This window comes from Hemitrygon akajei, chromosome 6 (assembly GCF_048418815.1).
Source record: "Hemitrygon akajei chromosome 6, sHemAka1.3, whole genome shotgun sequence".
NCBI lineage: Eukaryota > Metazoa > Chordata > Chondrichthyes > Myliobatiformes > Dasyatidae > Hemitrygon > Hemitrygon akajei.
The window spans coordinates 168,544,829-168,562,962 of record NC_133129.1 but is presented as its reverse complement, the minus strand read 5'-3'; the positions used below and the strand labels follow the sequence as shown (position 1 = coordinate 168,562,962).

The 18,134-nt window shown below is 42.2% G+C and overlaps 1 protein-coding gene across 1 annotated transcript in view; it reads left to right on the top strand.

Annotated features, from left to right (window-relative positions):
- The window catches only part of LOC140729681 (transmembrane 7 superfamily member 3-like), a 58,323-nt gene that overhangs the window by 23,750 nt on the left and 16,439 nt on the right, over nt 1-18,134 (top strand). Inside the window, exons 4-5 of the mRNA XM_073049733.1 lie at nt 3,147-3,267; nt 5,878-6,049. Of these exons, the coding sequence (XP_072905834.1) occupies nt 3,147-3,267; nt 5,878-6,049 (293 nt within the window). The remainder of the gene's footprint in view (nt 1-3,146; nt 3,268-5,877; nt 6,050-18,134) is intronic.

Genomic DNA, 18,134 nt, shown 5'->3' with positions numbered 1-18,134 from the left:
TACCACCCTGATCTTCCAGAGGACTAATTTTGTTCCTTGCCAGCATTTTGCTCTTAATATATCTGTAAAAAAAACCCCTTGGGATTCTCCTTAATCTTGTCCTCTAGAGCAACTTCATGTCTTAACCCTCTTAATTTCCTTAAGTGCTCTCTTGTATTTCTTACACTCCTTGTGTACCTCATTTGTTCCTGCCAGCTTGTACCTGCTGTGCACCTCCTTTTTATTAGCCAATACCTTTTGAAAACTATGATTCCATGAACTGTTATTCATGCCTTTTATTCTGACAGGAACATACAAACTGTGTACTCACAAAATTTTACTTTTGAAAGCCTCCCACGTACCAAGTGCACCTCTGCCAGAAAACAAGCAATCCCAATCCACACTTGCCAGATCCTTTCTGATACCATCAAAATTGGCCTTTCTCCAATTTAGAATCTCATTCAGAGGACCAGACTCATGCTTTTTCCATAATTACCTCCAAACTAATGGCATTATGATCACTAGATGCAAAGTTTTCCCCTAAACAAATTTCTGCTGCCTGCCCTGTCTCATTTCCTAATAGGAGATATAGTATCGCATTCTCTGTAGTTGGGACTTCAATGTACTGATTAAGGAAACTTACCTGAACACCTTTGACAAACTCATTAAAGTCTAATCTCCTCCCTTAAAATATAATTCTTTTGCAACTCCTGTTTTTTAATTTTCCCATGTTTGGTAGTTTGCATTTAGCTCTTGCATGCAAAACCTCACTGAAATGTTCTACAACACTTCCCTGTGACACTTCTTTGAAGATGCACTTATTGAATTGGCCGTTTGAATAGTCTTTTAACCCTCTATGTCCTGGTCACAATTTTGTCTTCTGTTTTGGATTGGTTTACTAAATGAAGGCAGTGCATTGGTTGTTGGTGTAGAGGCTGCTCCTTTTCATATTGGTCCATAGGAATGGAGCCAATAAATCAGGCATAAAGAGCAGCAAAATGCTTATTCAGTGTAGACAAAAAGAAAAATCGAAGCATTGAATGTGCTTATAATTAGCTTTGCAGCCAGTGCAAGTCTTGGCAATTCTTGTTTTTCTCTTTCAATCCTTTCATCTTGTTCTTCCACACTCCATCCTTTTCAATATTTTTCAATATTACATTTCATGTGAAGAAGAAATTCTTCTTCATTATCGGGACACCATCATGACGGCGTTTTTTTAAGCAGGCTTTCTTATTTTTATGAGACAGAATTGCTAGCTCAACATTCAACCCAGCACAGATGGAAAGCATGCAAGGGAGCCAGCTGGATTCGAACTCTGGAGCCCTCGCTCTGAAGTCCGGCGCTGATGCCACTACGCCACCAACTGGTTACATCTCATTTACCTGTAGTTATTTGTGGAATGCTCAGTTTTCTCACTCACACTCTTAACCTTTTTTCCTCACGACTTCTCATTCCACATCTTAAAATCTTAAAACCACCTCCTAGCTTATGCATTCACTGACCGGTGATTTCCTTAATGCCGTGGAAATTTACTTCATTTCAAGTTGGGAGAAATAAATAAAAATTCATTTTGGCATAAACTTAGTGAACCAACTTACTCAAACCAGCTATCATTGAAATCTGGTGATTTAACATTTGTAGTCTCAAATGGTGTTGCCAAGTGAAACCTTTGCCAATATTGTACTGTGCAAGGAAATGGGACACAGGTTTGCTTAAAGATACTGGTTTTTGAAAGTGGCAGAACCAAAATTACAGTGAGACAAAATTAAGTTTCAAGGCATCAGACTGGCCACTGTAAATGCAGCCCGGTCTGTTACAAAAACAGTTCTGCCTTCCACTGTCTCTAGCTATGCTCCTGTTGCCTCGGGAAAGCAGCCAATATAACCTAGCTCCCCTCCCAATCAGTCAGTCTCTCCCTTCAGGCAGAAATTACAAAATCCAGGCTCAAAGAATTTTATATCCTTGCAGGACTCTTGAAGGGACCTCCTGTAGAATAAAAAATTCTATCTACCACATCATGGCATTTACACTTTACCTGCACTCTCCTTCCCCTGCAGCCTAAAGGCTGATTTATACTTCTGTGTAGTAGCCTAAGCCATAGCCTTCGTAAGTGGCCTGCGCTGTTGTGAGCATTTATACCTGTGCGTTGGTGTGTCTGCGTCACTCTGCAATTCACCACCAAAACAGTTGGCGGTGGGGTTTCTATGCCACTGTGTAGAATTTCTTCGTGTACTTCAAACAAGGGTGACTGAGCGCATCATGTTGGAGTTGGAATTAATAAATATTGAACAAGGGTTACTTCTATTGAAATTACTGCAACGCAAAAAAGAGAGAAGATGTCGGAGGAGATGGTGTGTACGACCATTGAACGGATTGAGGCAGAAGGAGGGTGAATTTTCTGTGCTCGTCCGGCCACTGAGAGACATGGAGGAGGAAATGCATTTCAAAGATTTTTGGATGTCAGCAGGTAGATTTGACGATTTGGTTCTTCGTCTCCAACCATTTATTTTGCATCAGTGTACGCACAGGATGCCTATAGACAGGAGGAAATGCGATGCTACCAAGCGGACCAATCACAGTTGTTGCGGTCTGCGTCACCACGACGCGCAGTTACATTTTTGGAGAAGTGTGCGTCAGGCTATGACATAGGGTAGGGCGTAGGGTACAGCGTAGGTTACCCGGCTATGCCGTACCTACGGCATTCATTTGACGTAGGAGTATAAATCAGCCTTAACACTGTATTCTGGATTCTTTGTTTTTCCTTTCGTGTCAGCTCACTGTATGGAGTAATTTGACTGGATGACATAAAGATAAAATCTTTTCACTCTATCTTGGTATATGTGACAATAATAAACCCAACACCAATTAACACCTCAGCTTTCTCTTGACTGAAGCTGATCAAAAAGAGAACTGCTTGGGATGTGCCACAGGTGCTTGCATACTACTTGCCTCACTGTCGACTGCTTACTCTTTTCGATAGGTGCTGCCTGGCCTGCTGAGTTCCTCCAGCATTTTGTGTGTGTTCCACCTCATTGTCTATTTTTTCTTCACTTTCACTTTCACAATGAGCTTTTAGGAATTGGCGTCCTACTATAATCATATGTTTTATAAAGAGATCATCAGTTGAACATTTGAACCAATCGATCACCTTTCCATCCAATACTCAGATCCCATACCTGGTGCCTGCAACCTCGAGTTTGCCTTGGAAAATGACCCGAACTTGCACTTGATGTTCAATGTGTATGAAACCACTGTATCATTTGCGCCAGCTAACCTGGGTGTAAGCAGGTAAGTCAGAGTTAACATGGGTATTCTTTTGATTGTTATCTTAGTTTCATGACATTCAACAAGTATGTTATCTTCAAAGGATTTCAAATTGTACTGAAATTCTATCATCTTGCATTTTAAAATTAAAGTTTGTTCCTGTTCAAAATTGTGGTATTGTGCTTCTTAAAATATGTTTATTGACTTGCAAAGTCTCAGTTTTCAGTGCTGTAGGCTTTGAGCTCCAAGCACTGTATTGTACAGCCTGCAAGCTGTATTTGTCGCACTGGTAACTTCACCTTTCATTTGATACATTCCAGTGGTTGTGGGTGTCACTGATAAGAGCAGCTTCATTGCCCGTCTTGGCTGCTTTAGAGGAGAAGATCAAGAGCTGTCTTGGTCTGCTGCCAATTCACTCGTTATACCCCTCGCAAAGTTAACAGCAGAAGGTCCCAGGGTTTGATTGAGCATCAGTGGTAGAACAATTACCAGCAACTATGTCAGGATTATTTGTGAGACTTGAGAGGAAACTTTGAGAGTTAAGAAACACTATAAGACATGGAAACAAAATTGGGCCATTTGGCCCTCTGAGTCTGCTCTGCCATCAGTCATGGCTGATTTTATTTTTCCCTTTAACTTCATACATTCCTCCTCACCACCTCCCCCCCACCATCCCCGAAGAGGGAGATAGCATTGGAGCCTTTGGAAAGCATTAGAATAGGTAGGTTAGAGGCACAACACCTTGTATTTCATCTGGGTAGCTTTGGCATGAACATCAATTTCTCGAAATTCCAGTAATGCCCCCCCCCCCCACCATTCCTCATCCCCTTTTCCCTCTCTCACCTTGTCTCCTTGCCTGCCTATTGCCTCCCTCTGATGCTTCTGCCCCCTTTTCTTTGATTTCCCCCTTCTCTAGCCCTGTATCTCTTTCACCAATCAGCTTCTCAGCTCTTTACTTCACCCCTCCTCTCAGAGTTTCACCTGTCACCTTTGTTTCTGCCTCCTCCCCCCACCTTTGAATTCTACACCTCATCTTTTTTCATCAGGCTTGCTGAAGGGTCTCGGCCCGAATCATCGATTATACCCTTTTCCATAGATGCTGCCCGGCCTGCTGAGTTCCTCCAGCATTTTGTGTGTGCTGTGTGGATTCAGAGTTGGTTTACACAGAAAGCAGAAGGGGTGGTAGATGGAGCATATTATGTGTGGAGGTTTGGGTCTGAAGGTGTTCCACAAGGTTCTTCTCTGGGAACCTTACTCTTTCTTGGGTGAGGAAGTGGAGTGGTGGGTTAGTAGGCCTGCAGAGAATATGAAAGTTGGTGGTTTTGTGGATTGGTTAGAAGGTTGCCGTAGGTTACAACCACACATGAACTGGATGCAGAATTGGATGGTGAAGTGACAGATGAAATTCAGTATGGAAAAGTCTGAAGTATACACTTTGGAAGATCGAACTTGAAGACAGAGAACAAGGTTAATAGCAGGAATTTTATCGGTACGTAGGATCAGAGGGATCTGCGTCCATGAGTCCCTTGAGGTTAACATGCAATCGATTTGGTGGTTAAGAAGACATAATGACGTGCTTGTTTTGATTAGTTGGGGTGATTGAGTTCACCGAAATAAAATTCTGGTTAGACTATGTTTGGAGTATTGTGTTTGGTTCTGGTCACCTCATTATAGGAAGAATGTAGAAGCTTTAACAAGGATGCAGAGGTGATTTACTAGGATGCTGCCTGAATTATAAGGATAAGTTGAGTGACTGAGAATGAGAAGACACTTGTTGGAGGCACAGAGGGGTATTGAGTGGAGAGTCAGCATCTCTTTTCTAATGTGGCAATGGCCAATACACAGAACGTCAGTTTAAGGTGAATGGAGGAAAGATTAGGGGAGATGTCAGAAGTAGGTTTTCTACAGGGAGAGAGTGCTGTGTGCCTGGAATGCACTGCTGGGGGTAGTGGTACAACAGAGATTTTAGGAGACTTAGATTGGCACAGGGATGTAAAAAAACTGCATGGTTATAGACTAGTAAAGAGTGAAGAGTTGATTGTGGAGCAAGTTTATATAGGTTGGAATAATGTTGTGGGCCGAATGGCCTGTAGGATGCTGTACTGTTCTGTGATGAGTCTTTTTTGTTGTTGTTGTTTATTGTTTTCTGTGTTCTAAGCATTGTGGGCAAGCTTAGTAGGCACTGAAATGTATGGTGACACTTGCAGGCTGCCCCCCCCCAGCACATCCTTTGGTGTGTTGGTAGCTTATGCAAACAATGAGTGTCGCTGTATGCCTTGATGTACACGTGATTAATAAACTTCAACCCCGAATCTTCTTGACCCTCAGCTCCAGTCCTCGAGGATGCTGGAGTTCCTGTTTTAACGTACGTACTGTTTTGTTGCCCTGTACATCCAAGGCATGTTAAAGATAATGATAATAACTGCGATAAAGGCCCAGTGCTTTAGTTTACAACTTCCAAGGAGAGATTGATGGAAAATATGTTGGTTCTGTATATTGACCTTTTTCAAAGCTTAAAACTTAAAGCATTCAAAACTGTTCTTTCCCCCTGTGCGTGAAAGCATAGTTTTGAGAGAGAATCAGCTAAAGTGTTCAATTAATTTACGTTACTGCTTGTGTTTATTTTTTTTAAAGAGGGTTGCTGCCCCCTGCCTGTGATGTTAGGACAGATTCTCATACGAGGTGGAGGTTGACCTACGATCTCTACCAATATTTTCTACCTGAGAATGACCTGAGTGTGACAAGTCTATTAACTGGAATGAGGAAGATGTCATCTGTGCAAAGCATAGAAGTGAATGGATTGAAGGTAACAAAGGATATTGTTAATGTAATGATGTAAGCCTTGAGGAAAAATTGGTGGGAGAGTTTTTCTCCTTTAAAATGTAATAACTTCAATGATATATTCAACTTGTTTTGCTTGGATTCTTGACTAGTATTGAACTGCATAATATAGACTTCAATTCCTTAATGAAGTCAGAGAGCTTAGAGTATAACAGAAGTACAATGTCTGTACTTAACAAAACCCAGAGCTATAGATGATTCCTGCTTTTAAGTTTTCTGTGGTATGGTCTTTACTTGGCGTATTCTCTGGACTGGTATATCTTCTACCTCTGCCGTTTTAAACCCCCAACCCCCTTTTTTTAAAATCCCCCTGCGGTTATTAAATTGCATGGCTTGTCTTGACTGAAGTTGATAAGCTTCTTACTGTCTCTTTGCTTGCACGTGACCTCTGAGAGTTCAAGAAGTGGACATTTTCCAGCTGATTTCTGTGTTCAAAGCTTTGGAGAGGCTCAAAGTTTTCATTGCCTTGTTAGTATTTACTTTTTGTAACTGCAGTTTTCTGTCTGTTTGCTCTCCCTTCCTGCCTTTATAAACCAATATGCAGATATATTATCCAGCTTTCAAATGTTTTCTGAAAAGCTTTCATGTCATACCTTGCGGTTGCAGTTTCTATCCTGATAGCAAGTTATGGCGCAAGGTTATTAGTATGATTAATATTAACCAAATTTGTATTAACAGATCTTGCAGCTTGTCCAGTTGGCTGAAATTTGCTGATAGTATAACGTATCTTGTAATTTCATATGTTTTCATTTAATTAAATCTATTTTTATGGTATGATTTTAAAAAGCATGGGTGAATCATTGATATGGTCAAGTAGTGTTTTTTTGGGCCACCTTGAGGTATGTATCTCATTTACTGTATTTGCTGACACAAGAAAAAAAGACTCTAAGTCATTAATTGTCCAGAAAGTAGTGGTGCCAGCAGATTATGAGGATGCATTAGGTGCTGCTTGCTTTTAATTAAAGTTTGCCTTTAGGCATGTAGCAAGTTAAACAGTTTGTCATGCATTTAATCATGATTAAATTTCATGGTAGTTACCCACTAGATTTTAAATATGATTGTACTGTTAAATCTCACGGTAGTTATCCACTACATTTTAAATATGATTGTGCTGCTTTCCTGTAATCTGGACTGGACTTTCAGTAACTTTTGTTTTATGGTGAGAAGCCAGAGTGACTCTACCTAATTGATTAGTCATTGTTTTCAATGTAGCCTCATTTAAAACTGATCACTAATGATTGATGAGTGCATCCCCGTCCTTTGTAATCCATTTTTTTTTGGACCCTCCTACAATCAATGCAAAGGGCCATGGAAAAGCTTTGTCAGAATCTGGTTGCAATGTATAATGCCAGCAGTCAGCAACAAGTTGTTAGATTAATTCAGATATTTTCTAGTCAATCATTATGCAAAGCTTTATACAGAGGAGATTTACTAGAATGTTACCTGAGTTTCAGCACCTAAGTTACAGAGAAAGGTTGAACAAGTTGGGTCTTTATTCTTTGGAGTGTAGAAGGTTGAGGGGGGACTTGATAGAGGTATTTAAAATTATGAGGGGGATAGATAGAGTTGACTTGGATAGGCTTTTTCCATTGAGAGTAGGGGAGATTCAAACGAGGACATGAGTTGAGAGTTAAGGGGCAAAAGTTTAGGGGTAACACAAGGGGGAGCTTCTTTACTCAGAGAGTGGTAGCTCTGTGGGACGAGTTTCCAGTAGAAGTGGTAGAGGCAGGTTCAAGTTTGTCATTAAAAAAAAAAAATTGTATAGGTATATGGACATGAAAGGAATGGAGGATTATGGACTGAGTGCAGGTAGGTGGGACTAGGTGAGAGTAAACGTTTGGCGTGGACTAGAAGGGCCGCGATGGCCTGTTTCCATGCTGTAATTGTTAATATGGTTATATGAATTGATTTTAATGGTTACACATTGACACAATAAAGCATGGCCAATGCCTCAGTAAAATTTCCAGGTAGTAAATACTCTCTGAAATTTGTACAGAATGCTTGAGCTATGTATTAGGTAATTTGAGGTATATATTGATAAATAATCATAAAAGCTTCAAGAGAAGAGCCACCTCCTGCATTAATGTCTATCAATATATGATTCAGATCATGAAAATTTGTTTTCTGTCCAATGGCTACAAATAGCAATTCTTCTTAGAAAAATACGTTCCATTCTTGCCTCGAGCTATATTTTATTGAAATATGACATAAGAATAAGTGTGACAAAGATGTTCCAACAAAGTTTTAAATTAAAGCAAAACTTTACATTTTGCAGCCAAGTGCATGTTGCAACAAACTAGTCGGGCATCTTTGGTACGAGACCGCAGAAATTGACCAGGATCATCTTCCTCTGAGCAGCACAACTGGTCTTTTTTTCAGTATAGACACTTCCAGATCATGAGGGATCCAAAGACTCAGTGCAACTCAAAGTTACCATAAGTTGGAAATCTCGTTAGTTGAGATTGCAGAAATTCCACTGATAGCTAATTAGACATGGTACAGATCTTGCTTAATTTTAGATCCTAGAATTAGCTAATATGGCATATTCAAAGCATGTCAGACTGCAGCGATCGCTGGACCAGTGTTTCGACCTGCACTGACTTCTTCAGAGACTACGATATTTTCTTCACAATATTATTGACAGCATACCAAATTCAGTTTTTAAGAATCTTCCATTTATGTTATCAACGTATCTTCCTTATCCAGCTCCACCTGATTGCTCAGTGTTTGTTTCTTGAAGGTTTAGTTGTCGGATCCAGTTATTTTTTATTATTTTCAACGAGTTATTTTTCTTCAGAACTTGAAAATCTAGGCCTGAGCCTCTTATGAGGTTTCAATTGCTCTGCAGGGATGATGTTAAACAATTATGCAAATTCCAACCGGTCAATATTTTTGCCATTCTCTACTGATAAAAGTCCCAGAAATTTCAGCGATTGCATTGCAGCCACCACCTGTCAATGCAGCAGGTTCTGGAAAAAAAAAAGTAGTTTGTCAGAACACTCTTCAGGAACAGGTTCTCCCATATGGATGGGTGTAATTTGTCAACCTGGGTATCTTCTTGGTATCATTATCCCTGCCTTGGTAGACGCAGACTGGGTGGTGGAGGACCTCTCATTCCTGGAGGCATTTCCATTGGTGCTTCTCAGCCAGGAGACATTTCCATAAGTGATTCCATAGGCTGCCTCATAACAGGAAGACTGCCCATTGATTGGTGATTTTTATCCATGCAGCCCTTATAATATTCAATAGGTTTTAATAAGATTTCCTCTCTCCCCCCCACCCCCCCATTCTTCTAAACTCCACTAAGTGCAGGCTGGAGCCATCAAACACCTCATAAGTTAGTCCTTTAATTCCCAGAAATATCCTCATGAACCTGCTCTGGACCCTCATCAATGCCAGCGGAAACGTTGACAGCGCTTCTCCCTATAGATGCTGCCTGGCCTGCTGCGTTCCACCAGCATTTTGTGGTGTTGCTTGAATTTGCAGCATCTGCAGATTTCCTCATGTTTGCACAATACTCCCCAAGTTTATTCTGACCAATGCCTTATGAAGCCTCGGCATTTCCTCCTTGGTTTTATATTCTAGTCCTCTTGAAATAAATGCTAACATTTAATTTGCCACCTTCGCCACTGAGTCAGCCTGTAAGTTAACATTTAGGGCAGGGTTTCCCAACTTTTTTTATGCCATAGATCCCTACCATTAACTGAGGGGTCCTTGGACCCCTTATTGGGAATCTTGTACCAGTACTCCTTAAGTTCCTTTGTGCCATTGAATTCTGGATTTTTCCCATTTAGAAAATAGACTATGCCTTTATTCATTCTACCAAAGCGCCTGACCGTACATTTCCCTACACTGCATTCCATCTGCCAATTCTTTGCCCATTCTCCTAATCTGAATCCTTCTGCAGACTCCCTCCTTTCTCAGCACTACCTTACCTCTCCACCTATCTTCATAGCATTAGGAACTTGGCCACAAAGCCATCAATCCTGTCATCCAAATCTGGTGCTACCCGTATTTCCATGCTACGTCCCAACTTCCAGCTTTGTCAAGTGCCGATATTGATGGTGCCACATCCATTCTGTTGTCTGGCTTTGCTGCTATGTTACTCTTCTGTGTTTACACTGATAGTTGTGAATGCCTTCTGCTATGTGTAGTCTATTTGGACTGTGAAATCTGCCCAGGCTAAACTGGTCATTAGCGCAACAATCTCCCATTCAATATGATGGGAGAAATTAACTGTCCGAAGAAGCTAAGCAGTTGCTTTTTGTTCATTTTGTTGCAAGGATCTGTGTAAAATCAAGAAGCGTTTTTCTTTTAATTTCAAACGTTAATGTCAATGTACTGGCGACTAAATTAGGGAGCTTGTTGTTTGGGGAGTGGTGGATATGGAGAAGTGTATTCCAGTTCCTTCTGCTTTAAAATGCTGCTTTCTTGCTTCTTGGAAGGAGACTTTTCTTACTTTAGGATAGAATCCCTTTTGTTCCCTGCCTGCTCATGTCTGTCTAAAAGCTCTTAAGTAGTGTTTTCATATCTGCCTCAACCACCTCCCCTCGCAGCATGTCTCATGCCCATAGCACTGTGTGTTTAAAACAACAGCTTACTTCAGAAATCTCTTTTAAACTACCCCCCCCCCAACCTTAAACATATGCTCTCTAGTATTAGAAACATAGAAAACCTACAGCACAATACAGACCCTTTGGCCCACAGGATTGTGCCGAACATGTCCCTACCCTAGAAATTGCTAGGCTTACCTATAGCCCTCTATTTTTCTATGCTCCATGTACCTATCCAAAAGTCTCTTAGAAGATGCTATCATATCCGCCTCCACCACCTTTGCCGGCAGTCCATTCCACGCACTCTCCACTCTCACCTACCCCTGACATCTCCTCTGTACCTACTCCCCAGCACCTTAAACTCATGTCCTCTTGTGGCAGCCATTTCAGCCTTGGGAAAAAATCTCTGACTATCCACACGATCAATGCCTCTTGTCATCTTATACACCTCTATCAGGTCACCTTTCATCCTCCGTCGCTCCAAGGAGTAAAGGCCGAGTTCTCTAAACCTATCCTCATAAGACATGCTTCCCAATCCAGGCAACATCCTTGTAAATCTCCTCTGTACCCTTTCTATGGCTTGCACATCCTTTCTGTAGTGAGGTGACCAGAACTGAGCACAGTACTCCTAGTGAGGTCTGACCAGGGTCCTATATAGCTGCAGCATTACCTGTTGGCTCCTAAATTCAATTCCACGATTGATGAAGGCCAATACACCATACGCCTTCTTAACCACTGAGTCATTTCCACCCTGGGAGAAAGACTCTGATTATTTACCCTATCTATGCTTCTCATAATTTTATATACTTCTATCTGGTTGCTCCTCAGCAACTGATGTCACAGTAAAAATCATTCAGTCTTCCACAACCAGAAGTCCTAGATGAACCACAAGATCCACAATCTGCTGAGGACTAGATGAGTTACATTCAGAACTGACGTCCTAGAAAAGTACAAGATGTCCAGCTATGATCTACAGAAATCCATCCTGAGTACAAAGTTGCAATTCAGGACCAAGCTTGAATCACAGAAGGGCTGTGGCTGGGTTTGATTGCTGTTAACTCCTACAAAGGAAAACCAAGTATCGTATCGTATATGACAAGGCTTTGCTCCCAGATGAGCTCAATGCCTTTTATATTCTCCTTGACTGACAGAACGTGGAGACTCCTTCACAACCCCCAGAGCTCACGTAGACTGTGATTTTAGTCTCTGAGGCTGAGATGCGAGCATCTTTCGGGAGGGTGAATCCACGGAAAGCCCCTGGCTCAGATAGTGTACCAGGCATACTTGAAAACCTTTGCTAATCAACTGGCAGGAGAATTCAGTTATCTTTAACCTCTAACTTCAGCATTCTGATGCACCCACTTGCTTCAAGTAGGCTTCCATCATACCATTTTCCAAGTACTTACACCCACTGTAATGAAATGCTTTAAGAGGTTGGTCGTGAAGCATATCAACTCCTGCTTGAGGAGTGACTAGGATATCCACCAATTTGCCTCCTGGCACAACAGATTGACAGCAGATGCCATTTTATTGATTGTTCACTCAGCTCTGGAACAACTGGACAGTGAAGATGCATACATCAGGATGCTGTTCATTAACTATAGCTTTGCATTCAACACAATCATCCCCTCAACTAATCATTAAGCTTCAAGCCCTAGGCCTTGTTACTTCCTTGTGCAACTGGAACCTCCATTTCCTCACATAGCAGACCCCAGTCAGTATGGATTGGCAATGACATCTCTTCCACAATCATCATCAGCGTAGGTGCACCACAAGGCTGTGTGCTTAGCTCCCTGCTTTACTTGCTTTTATACCTGTGGCTGTGAGGCTAAGTACAGCTCTAATGCCTTATTTCAATTTGCAGATGGCACAACCATTGTCAGCATACAGGTGGCATGTTGAAAACCTGGTTGAATGGTGCCATGACAACAACCTCTCACTCAACAGCAAAATCAGAGTTGATAATTGACTGCGGGAGGAAGAAATCAGAGGTCCATGAGCCAGTCCTCATTAGAGAATTGGGTGGAGAGGGCCAGTAGCTTTAAATTCCTGTTCATCTCGGAGGATCTGTTCAGAGACCAGCACAAAAGTTTGATCACAATGAAGGCACAGCAGTACCTCTTTTTTAAAAAAATATAAAAAGAAGTTTGTGTAGATTTAGCACATCATCTAAATGTTTGAAGTTCTGTAGATGCAGAGTGGAAAGTACCTTTGGTTGCGTAACAGTGGTATGGCAACACTGAGGCCAAAGAATGGAAATGCTTATAAAAAGTGGTGGATGTAGCCCAGTCCATCAAAGGAAAAGCCCTCATTACAATTGAGCACATCTACATTATCAAGGACCCCAACTATCCAGGCCATGCTCTCTTCTCGCTTTTGCCACCAGGGAGGCAGGGCCTTGGGCCCCACACTGCCACATTCAGGAACAGCTATTCTCCTTCAACAGTCAGGCTCCTAAACCAGCGTGAATAACCTCACTGATTCCACAGACTATGAACTGCCTTTCAAGGACTCTGCTGCTTATGTTCTTAGTATTATTTATTGCACATTGGTTATTTGTCAGTCATTATGTGTAGCTTTTCATTGACCTTATTGTACATTTCGTTGTACTGTGACTGCTTGAAAAATCTCAAGGTAGCATACAGAACGATGACATGTACTTGGATAATAAAATTTACTTTGAGCTTTGAAATTGCTTTGAAATGATCTCCTTGTACACATTCTCCCCAAGTTATGTCTAGCCTTTACATATAAACAAGCATATGGAGAACAGCAAAATGAATTTGATGGCTGCTTATAGCGTGCAGGCATCCTCTGCCATGTTGTTAAACCTTACTTCAAATTATTACCCGTTACCCGATGCAAGAACACACAGTACTACGGAGGATAAAGAAACAGCGTTTTACTTAGTAGCTCATTACTAGAGAGAGAGAGCTCTCCTAAGGCACACACTGGGGCTTGTACCGGAGGTCTGTCCATGCCCCCCCCCCCCCCCATCCCCCAAGCACAGAGACACAGATTTTTTATACCATTTTTTGTTACGTATGCAGGAAACAATTTTTCAGTTGCCCCCATAATCACATGCCCAGCAACAGTGGTATTTCAAGGCAAGGACCTCTTGGTTACCTTAAAAGGCCGTCAAATTCAGATAACTGAGACAATGTGTGCAATGAGATAATTCCACATTTTTGGAAACAAAATATATCTAACTTTTGTCTAACAATTTATGGGACTATCTTACAAGACAAAAAGCGCAATTTTAATTCTTGCAAAACCATATATTAGGAAGTATGTGATAAATAAGCAGAACTCAACCCACAAAACATAACATAGTTGTTAATCTAAAAATGCATAAGCAGATTATTCAGAGCAGAACAATCAGAAGTCTGCAGTTATTTCCAAGACTTCAAAAATCATTTCTCAACCCTTTAACCCTTTAACATCTGATTCACCCCTTTTATCATCTTATGATAACACAATTAAATTGGGGCTGAAAACGGTGCCGCTAATTTGGTAGCAAAAGCCGTAGGGCAAGTTTTTAAACAGTACACAACACACAATGATAATCACAACAAGAATGACTAATCCATGCAGGAGATAAGAACCCCATGATCCCCCTAGCAACCAGTTGAGCCACCCTTCTGCAGACCCTTGCCTAAAACTAACTGCTCCGGAATCTCTAGAATTGCATGAGAGACGTTATAGGACTCATCCCTGACGTGAGTGATGCACTTATCCCCAACTATGGCACACACCCCTCCTTGCTGAGCTAACTGTTAGTCCACAGCATACCGGGTCCGCAGAGCGTAAAGCCGAAGTTCTGCCATTTCTTGGTTGATTGCCTCCAGGTCCTCTATTGTGCTGTTCCCCAATGCCGTCAGCCCAGAGATGACAGCTATGGCCCCGAGGGAGAACGTGCTGAGCCAGCCATAGCCTACTGCTGATCCCAGAGTGGTCGAGTCCTTATAATCCACACAAAATTCTTTACGGATGGATCAAGCCACCAGTCATTGAATGTGAGCTTCCTGCGGGCAAGGAATGGTGAGAGGGCTGATAGTTCCAACTGCGAATAGTGGAGGCAGAACATTAGTAGCCGTAGTATAGGTTCTGTTAAAAAGGAACACATATCCGCTCTTTGCCCGGTACTATGTGGAACTATCAGAAAATATTTTCTGATACCATGTATTTTCAGAGCGGTATATTGGGGCGAAAGCCAGTGACATTGTCCCTCTAGAAACGTGGGTCCCATTACAATGACCACATACATACTGACTCCCTTTGGATAGGGAAACACACCTTTCTCGAGTCCAGGTACCTGAAAACTTCCCTCTTTTTATTCTACAATCATGATTCAGACACTGCTTTTCAATGCAGGGGATGTTCTTAGGGACTTTGACAATTACACACCCCCATCCTAATCCTCGGAAACAGAAAGGGTAGCTTTGGGTGCCCCTACAGCTAGAGTTAGTGACCCAACATCCCTTTTCCCAATCGTCATTTTTTTTCCTTCGTTCCTTTAGCCAGGACCAGTTCCCCAGCACTTGGATCGCCAATTCTCAGAGCTCCACCCTAAGGTACCGTTCAAACTTTCCCTTATCACCTTTACACTCTCTGCCTGACCTATCCTCTTCCACTAACTTCTCCCAATTCCTTTCAGATGGGTCAGCCACGAATAATGCCCCCACAGATTGAGCTAAGGGGTAACATACAGTTCTATTACCATATAATCACATATGCATTTCATAAAAGAGATTACTTTCAAAGTATCTGTTAGTACAAACATAAAGAGACCAAGTCCGACAACAATCACTTTTCGTCCTGCGACCATCACTTACAATCGCTCAGGTAAATCCATAGTTGTGCCCTTGTACTTTTACTGCTGTGGGCGTTTGGAGAAGTATCTGAAAAGGTCCCTTCCACCGGGGTCCAAGCTTGGGACACTCCCAATCGCTTATCAGTACCGGATCTTCAATTTTCAAATCTGGCCACTCTACCTCCGGTATTTCCTGTGGCTTAAACGCCTCCTGCACCTGAGAATGAAGAAACTTTAGAGAGGATGTTAACTGCCTGAAATACCTTGGCAATTCATCCCCCATAACGTTAAGGTCAACTTGGGTGGGAGGCCGAATGATAGCATCCCATGGAGTCCTTCCGGGACGTCCATAAATAATTTCAGCTGCTGATACTCCAGTAGTGGAATGGGGAGTAATCCTCATACGATACAAAGCTAACGGAAGGACCTTCAGCCAGTTCAGTCCAGTTTCGGACATTAACTTAGTTTAATTTTCCGGGTGCAGTTAGCCCGTTCCACTACCCCCGCAGCTTTCGGGTGATAGGCACAGTGAAATCGCTGTTCAATGTGCAGCACCTCCCATAGCTCTTTATTTGATTTTCCCACAAAATGAGGACCATTGTCCGAATTTATCTGTCTGGGTACCCCGAATCTTGGTATAATCTCTGTAAGTAACAACCTTACCACTTTGGAAGCTTCATTATTGGTGGTCGGAAAGGCTTCAATCCATCTGCTAAACGTATCTACAATCACTAAACAATACTTATAACAGTGTACACGCAGTAGTTCGACAAAATCAAGCTGAATGTATTCAAAAGGACGACTTGGCAAGGGGGAGCCAGAGGTCCTCGGACACAGAGTGCCAACACCCTTCCAGATTAGTTTTCCTGAATCAGGGGCATCCCCCTGTAGTTGTACGGTGTCCATGTCTGCAATACCCTTCGTTGTTGTGGTTGGCCTGTAGGCCAAGGCCAATTTCTCTGCCATGGAGACAATATAAATGGCAGTTTGCGCCGCTAATTTGGTGCCCTATCCGCCCAATTATTACCTTGGATAACTGTAGAGGAGTGGGAGAGATACGCTGATATGCACTTAATGATAGCTAATTGTTTTGGGAGGAGGATGGCACTGAGGAGGTTCTTTACGAATGAGGCATTCTGGATAGGGGTCCCTGTGAAAGTGAGGAATCCCCGGTGGGCCCACAGTTGGCCAAAGTCATGAGCCACCCCAAAAGCGTAATGGGAGTTGGTAAAAGTATTGGCCACTTTATCCTTGGCCAATATACAGGCTCTCGTCAAGGCAAATAGTTCTGCCTTTCGTGCTGAGACAGGAAGTTGTAAGGATGCTGACTCGACCACAGCTGAGATATTCACAATGGCATAGCCACTAAGGCGGATTCCCTGCTCAGAAATAGAGGAGGTACCGTCAACGTAGAGAGCCAAATCTGCAAATGGAAAAGCCTTATCGGAGAGGTCTGGGCAAGGCGTAGTCAAGAAATGGTTTCTCATTAAGCAGTCATGGGGCAGTTCCATGAGGTGTTCAGGAGGGCTTTTGAGAAAGGTGGCAGGAGTGATGGTAGTACAGTAGGCAAAGGCAAGAGGTGGGTTAATGAGGAGTGCTATTTCGAGATGAAGCCACACTCAGGTTGAAGGAACAACACCTTATATTCCATCTGGGTAGTGCTATGATACGGCAACAATGAATATAGAATTGAGAAAGGTGTTTTATAAACAAATAAAACATTTATTAAACACTGCTCAATAAAAAACCAAAAGTAAACAAACGAGTAACTTAACCAGAAGTTAACTGCTATACAGCAACTCAAACAGTTCTTAAAGCGATAAATGCAAAAGTCCAAATGATTTACACAGTCAATTAGGAGAGACTTTCCTGAAGTAACAAATTCCTTGACAACGTGACGTTACTGCTGATCCCAGAGAAAAAAATTTGCCTTACCCGAAGGATTTACGATGAAGGAAACAAAAACAGCTTAATGGCTCTGACCTTTCCTTGGCGAATAACCCTGCTCCACCCCTTTCTGCTCTTATAGCAGGGGCTATCTCGGATGCAGGTTACTATCTCTTTCGAATGAGGATTCAATATGGTCGATACTATATTACCGATGACAGCATCAACTTCTCTCGATCCTTCGGGTCTCCGTACTTTCATAAATTCTTCACTCTCCAACTGGACTAAACTGGCAGTGTTGTGAAACTGCCAGCAATAACCTTTGAGACTTAAGGCAGAAAGTAAAACTCCACTTTAAAACAAAACCGTGTCATGAGACGAATACGCAGCATAACGGAGTCACTGATGAATTAAACAACGAACTGACCTGCGTCACAGCAAGGCTTTCCTCTCTTATACCTGTTGAAACAGGCCATCACATGACCTCTCACTGGCGGGAAAATTACATCACTCCACCATCACAAGACCATTACATCATGCTCAGCAGAGACTCAATTACATCATGGTCATGTGACAGTCACAAGATACTCACGGGGTATGTAACGGTAGCCTCCAACCTGATGGAATGAACATTGATTTCTCTAACTTTCATTAATGCCCCTCCTCCCCTTCTTACCCCATCCCTTATTTATTCCCCCTCCTTTTTTCCCTCTCCGCCCCTCTCACAATCACTATTTGCCTGTTCACTATCTCCCTCTAGTGCTCCCCTCCCCCTTTCTTTCTCTCTAGGCCTCCCG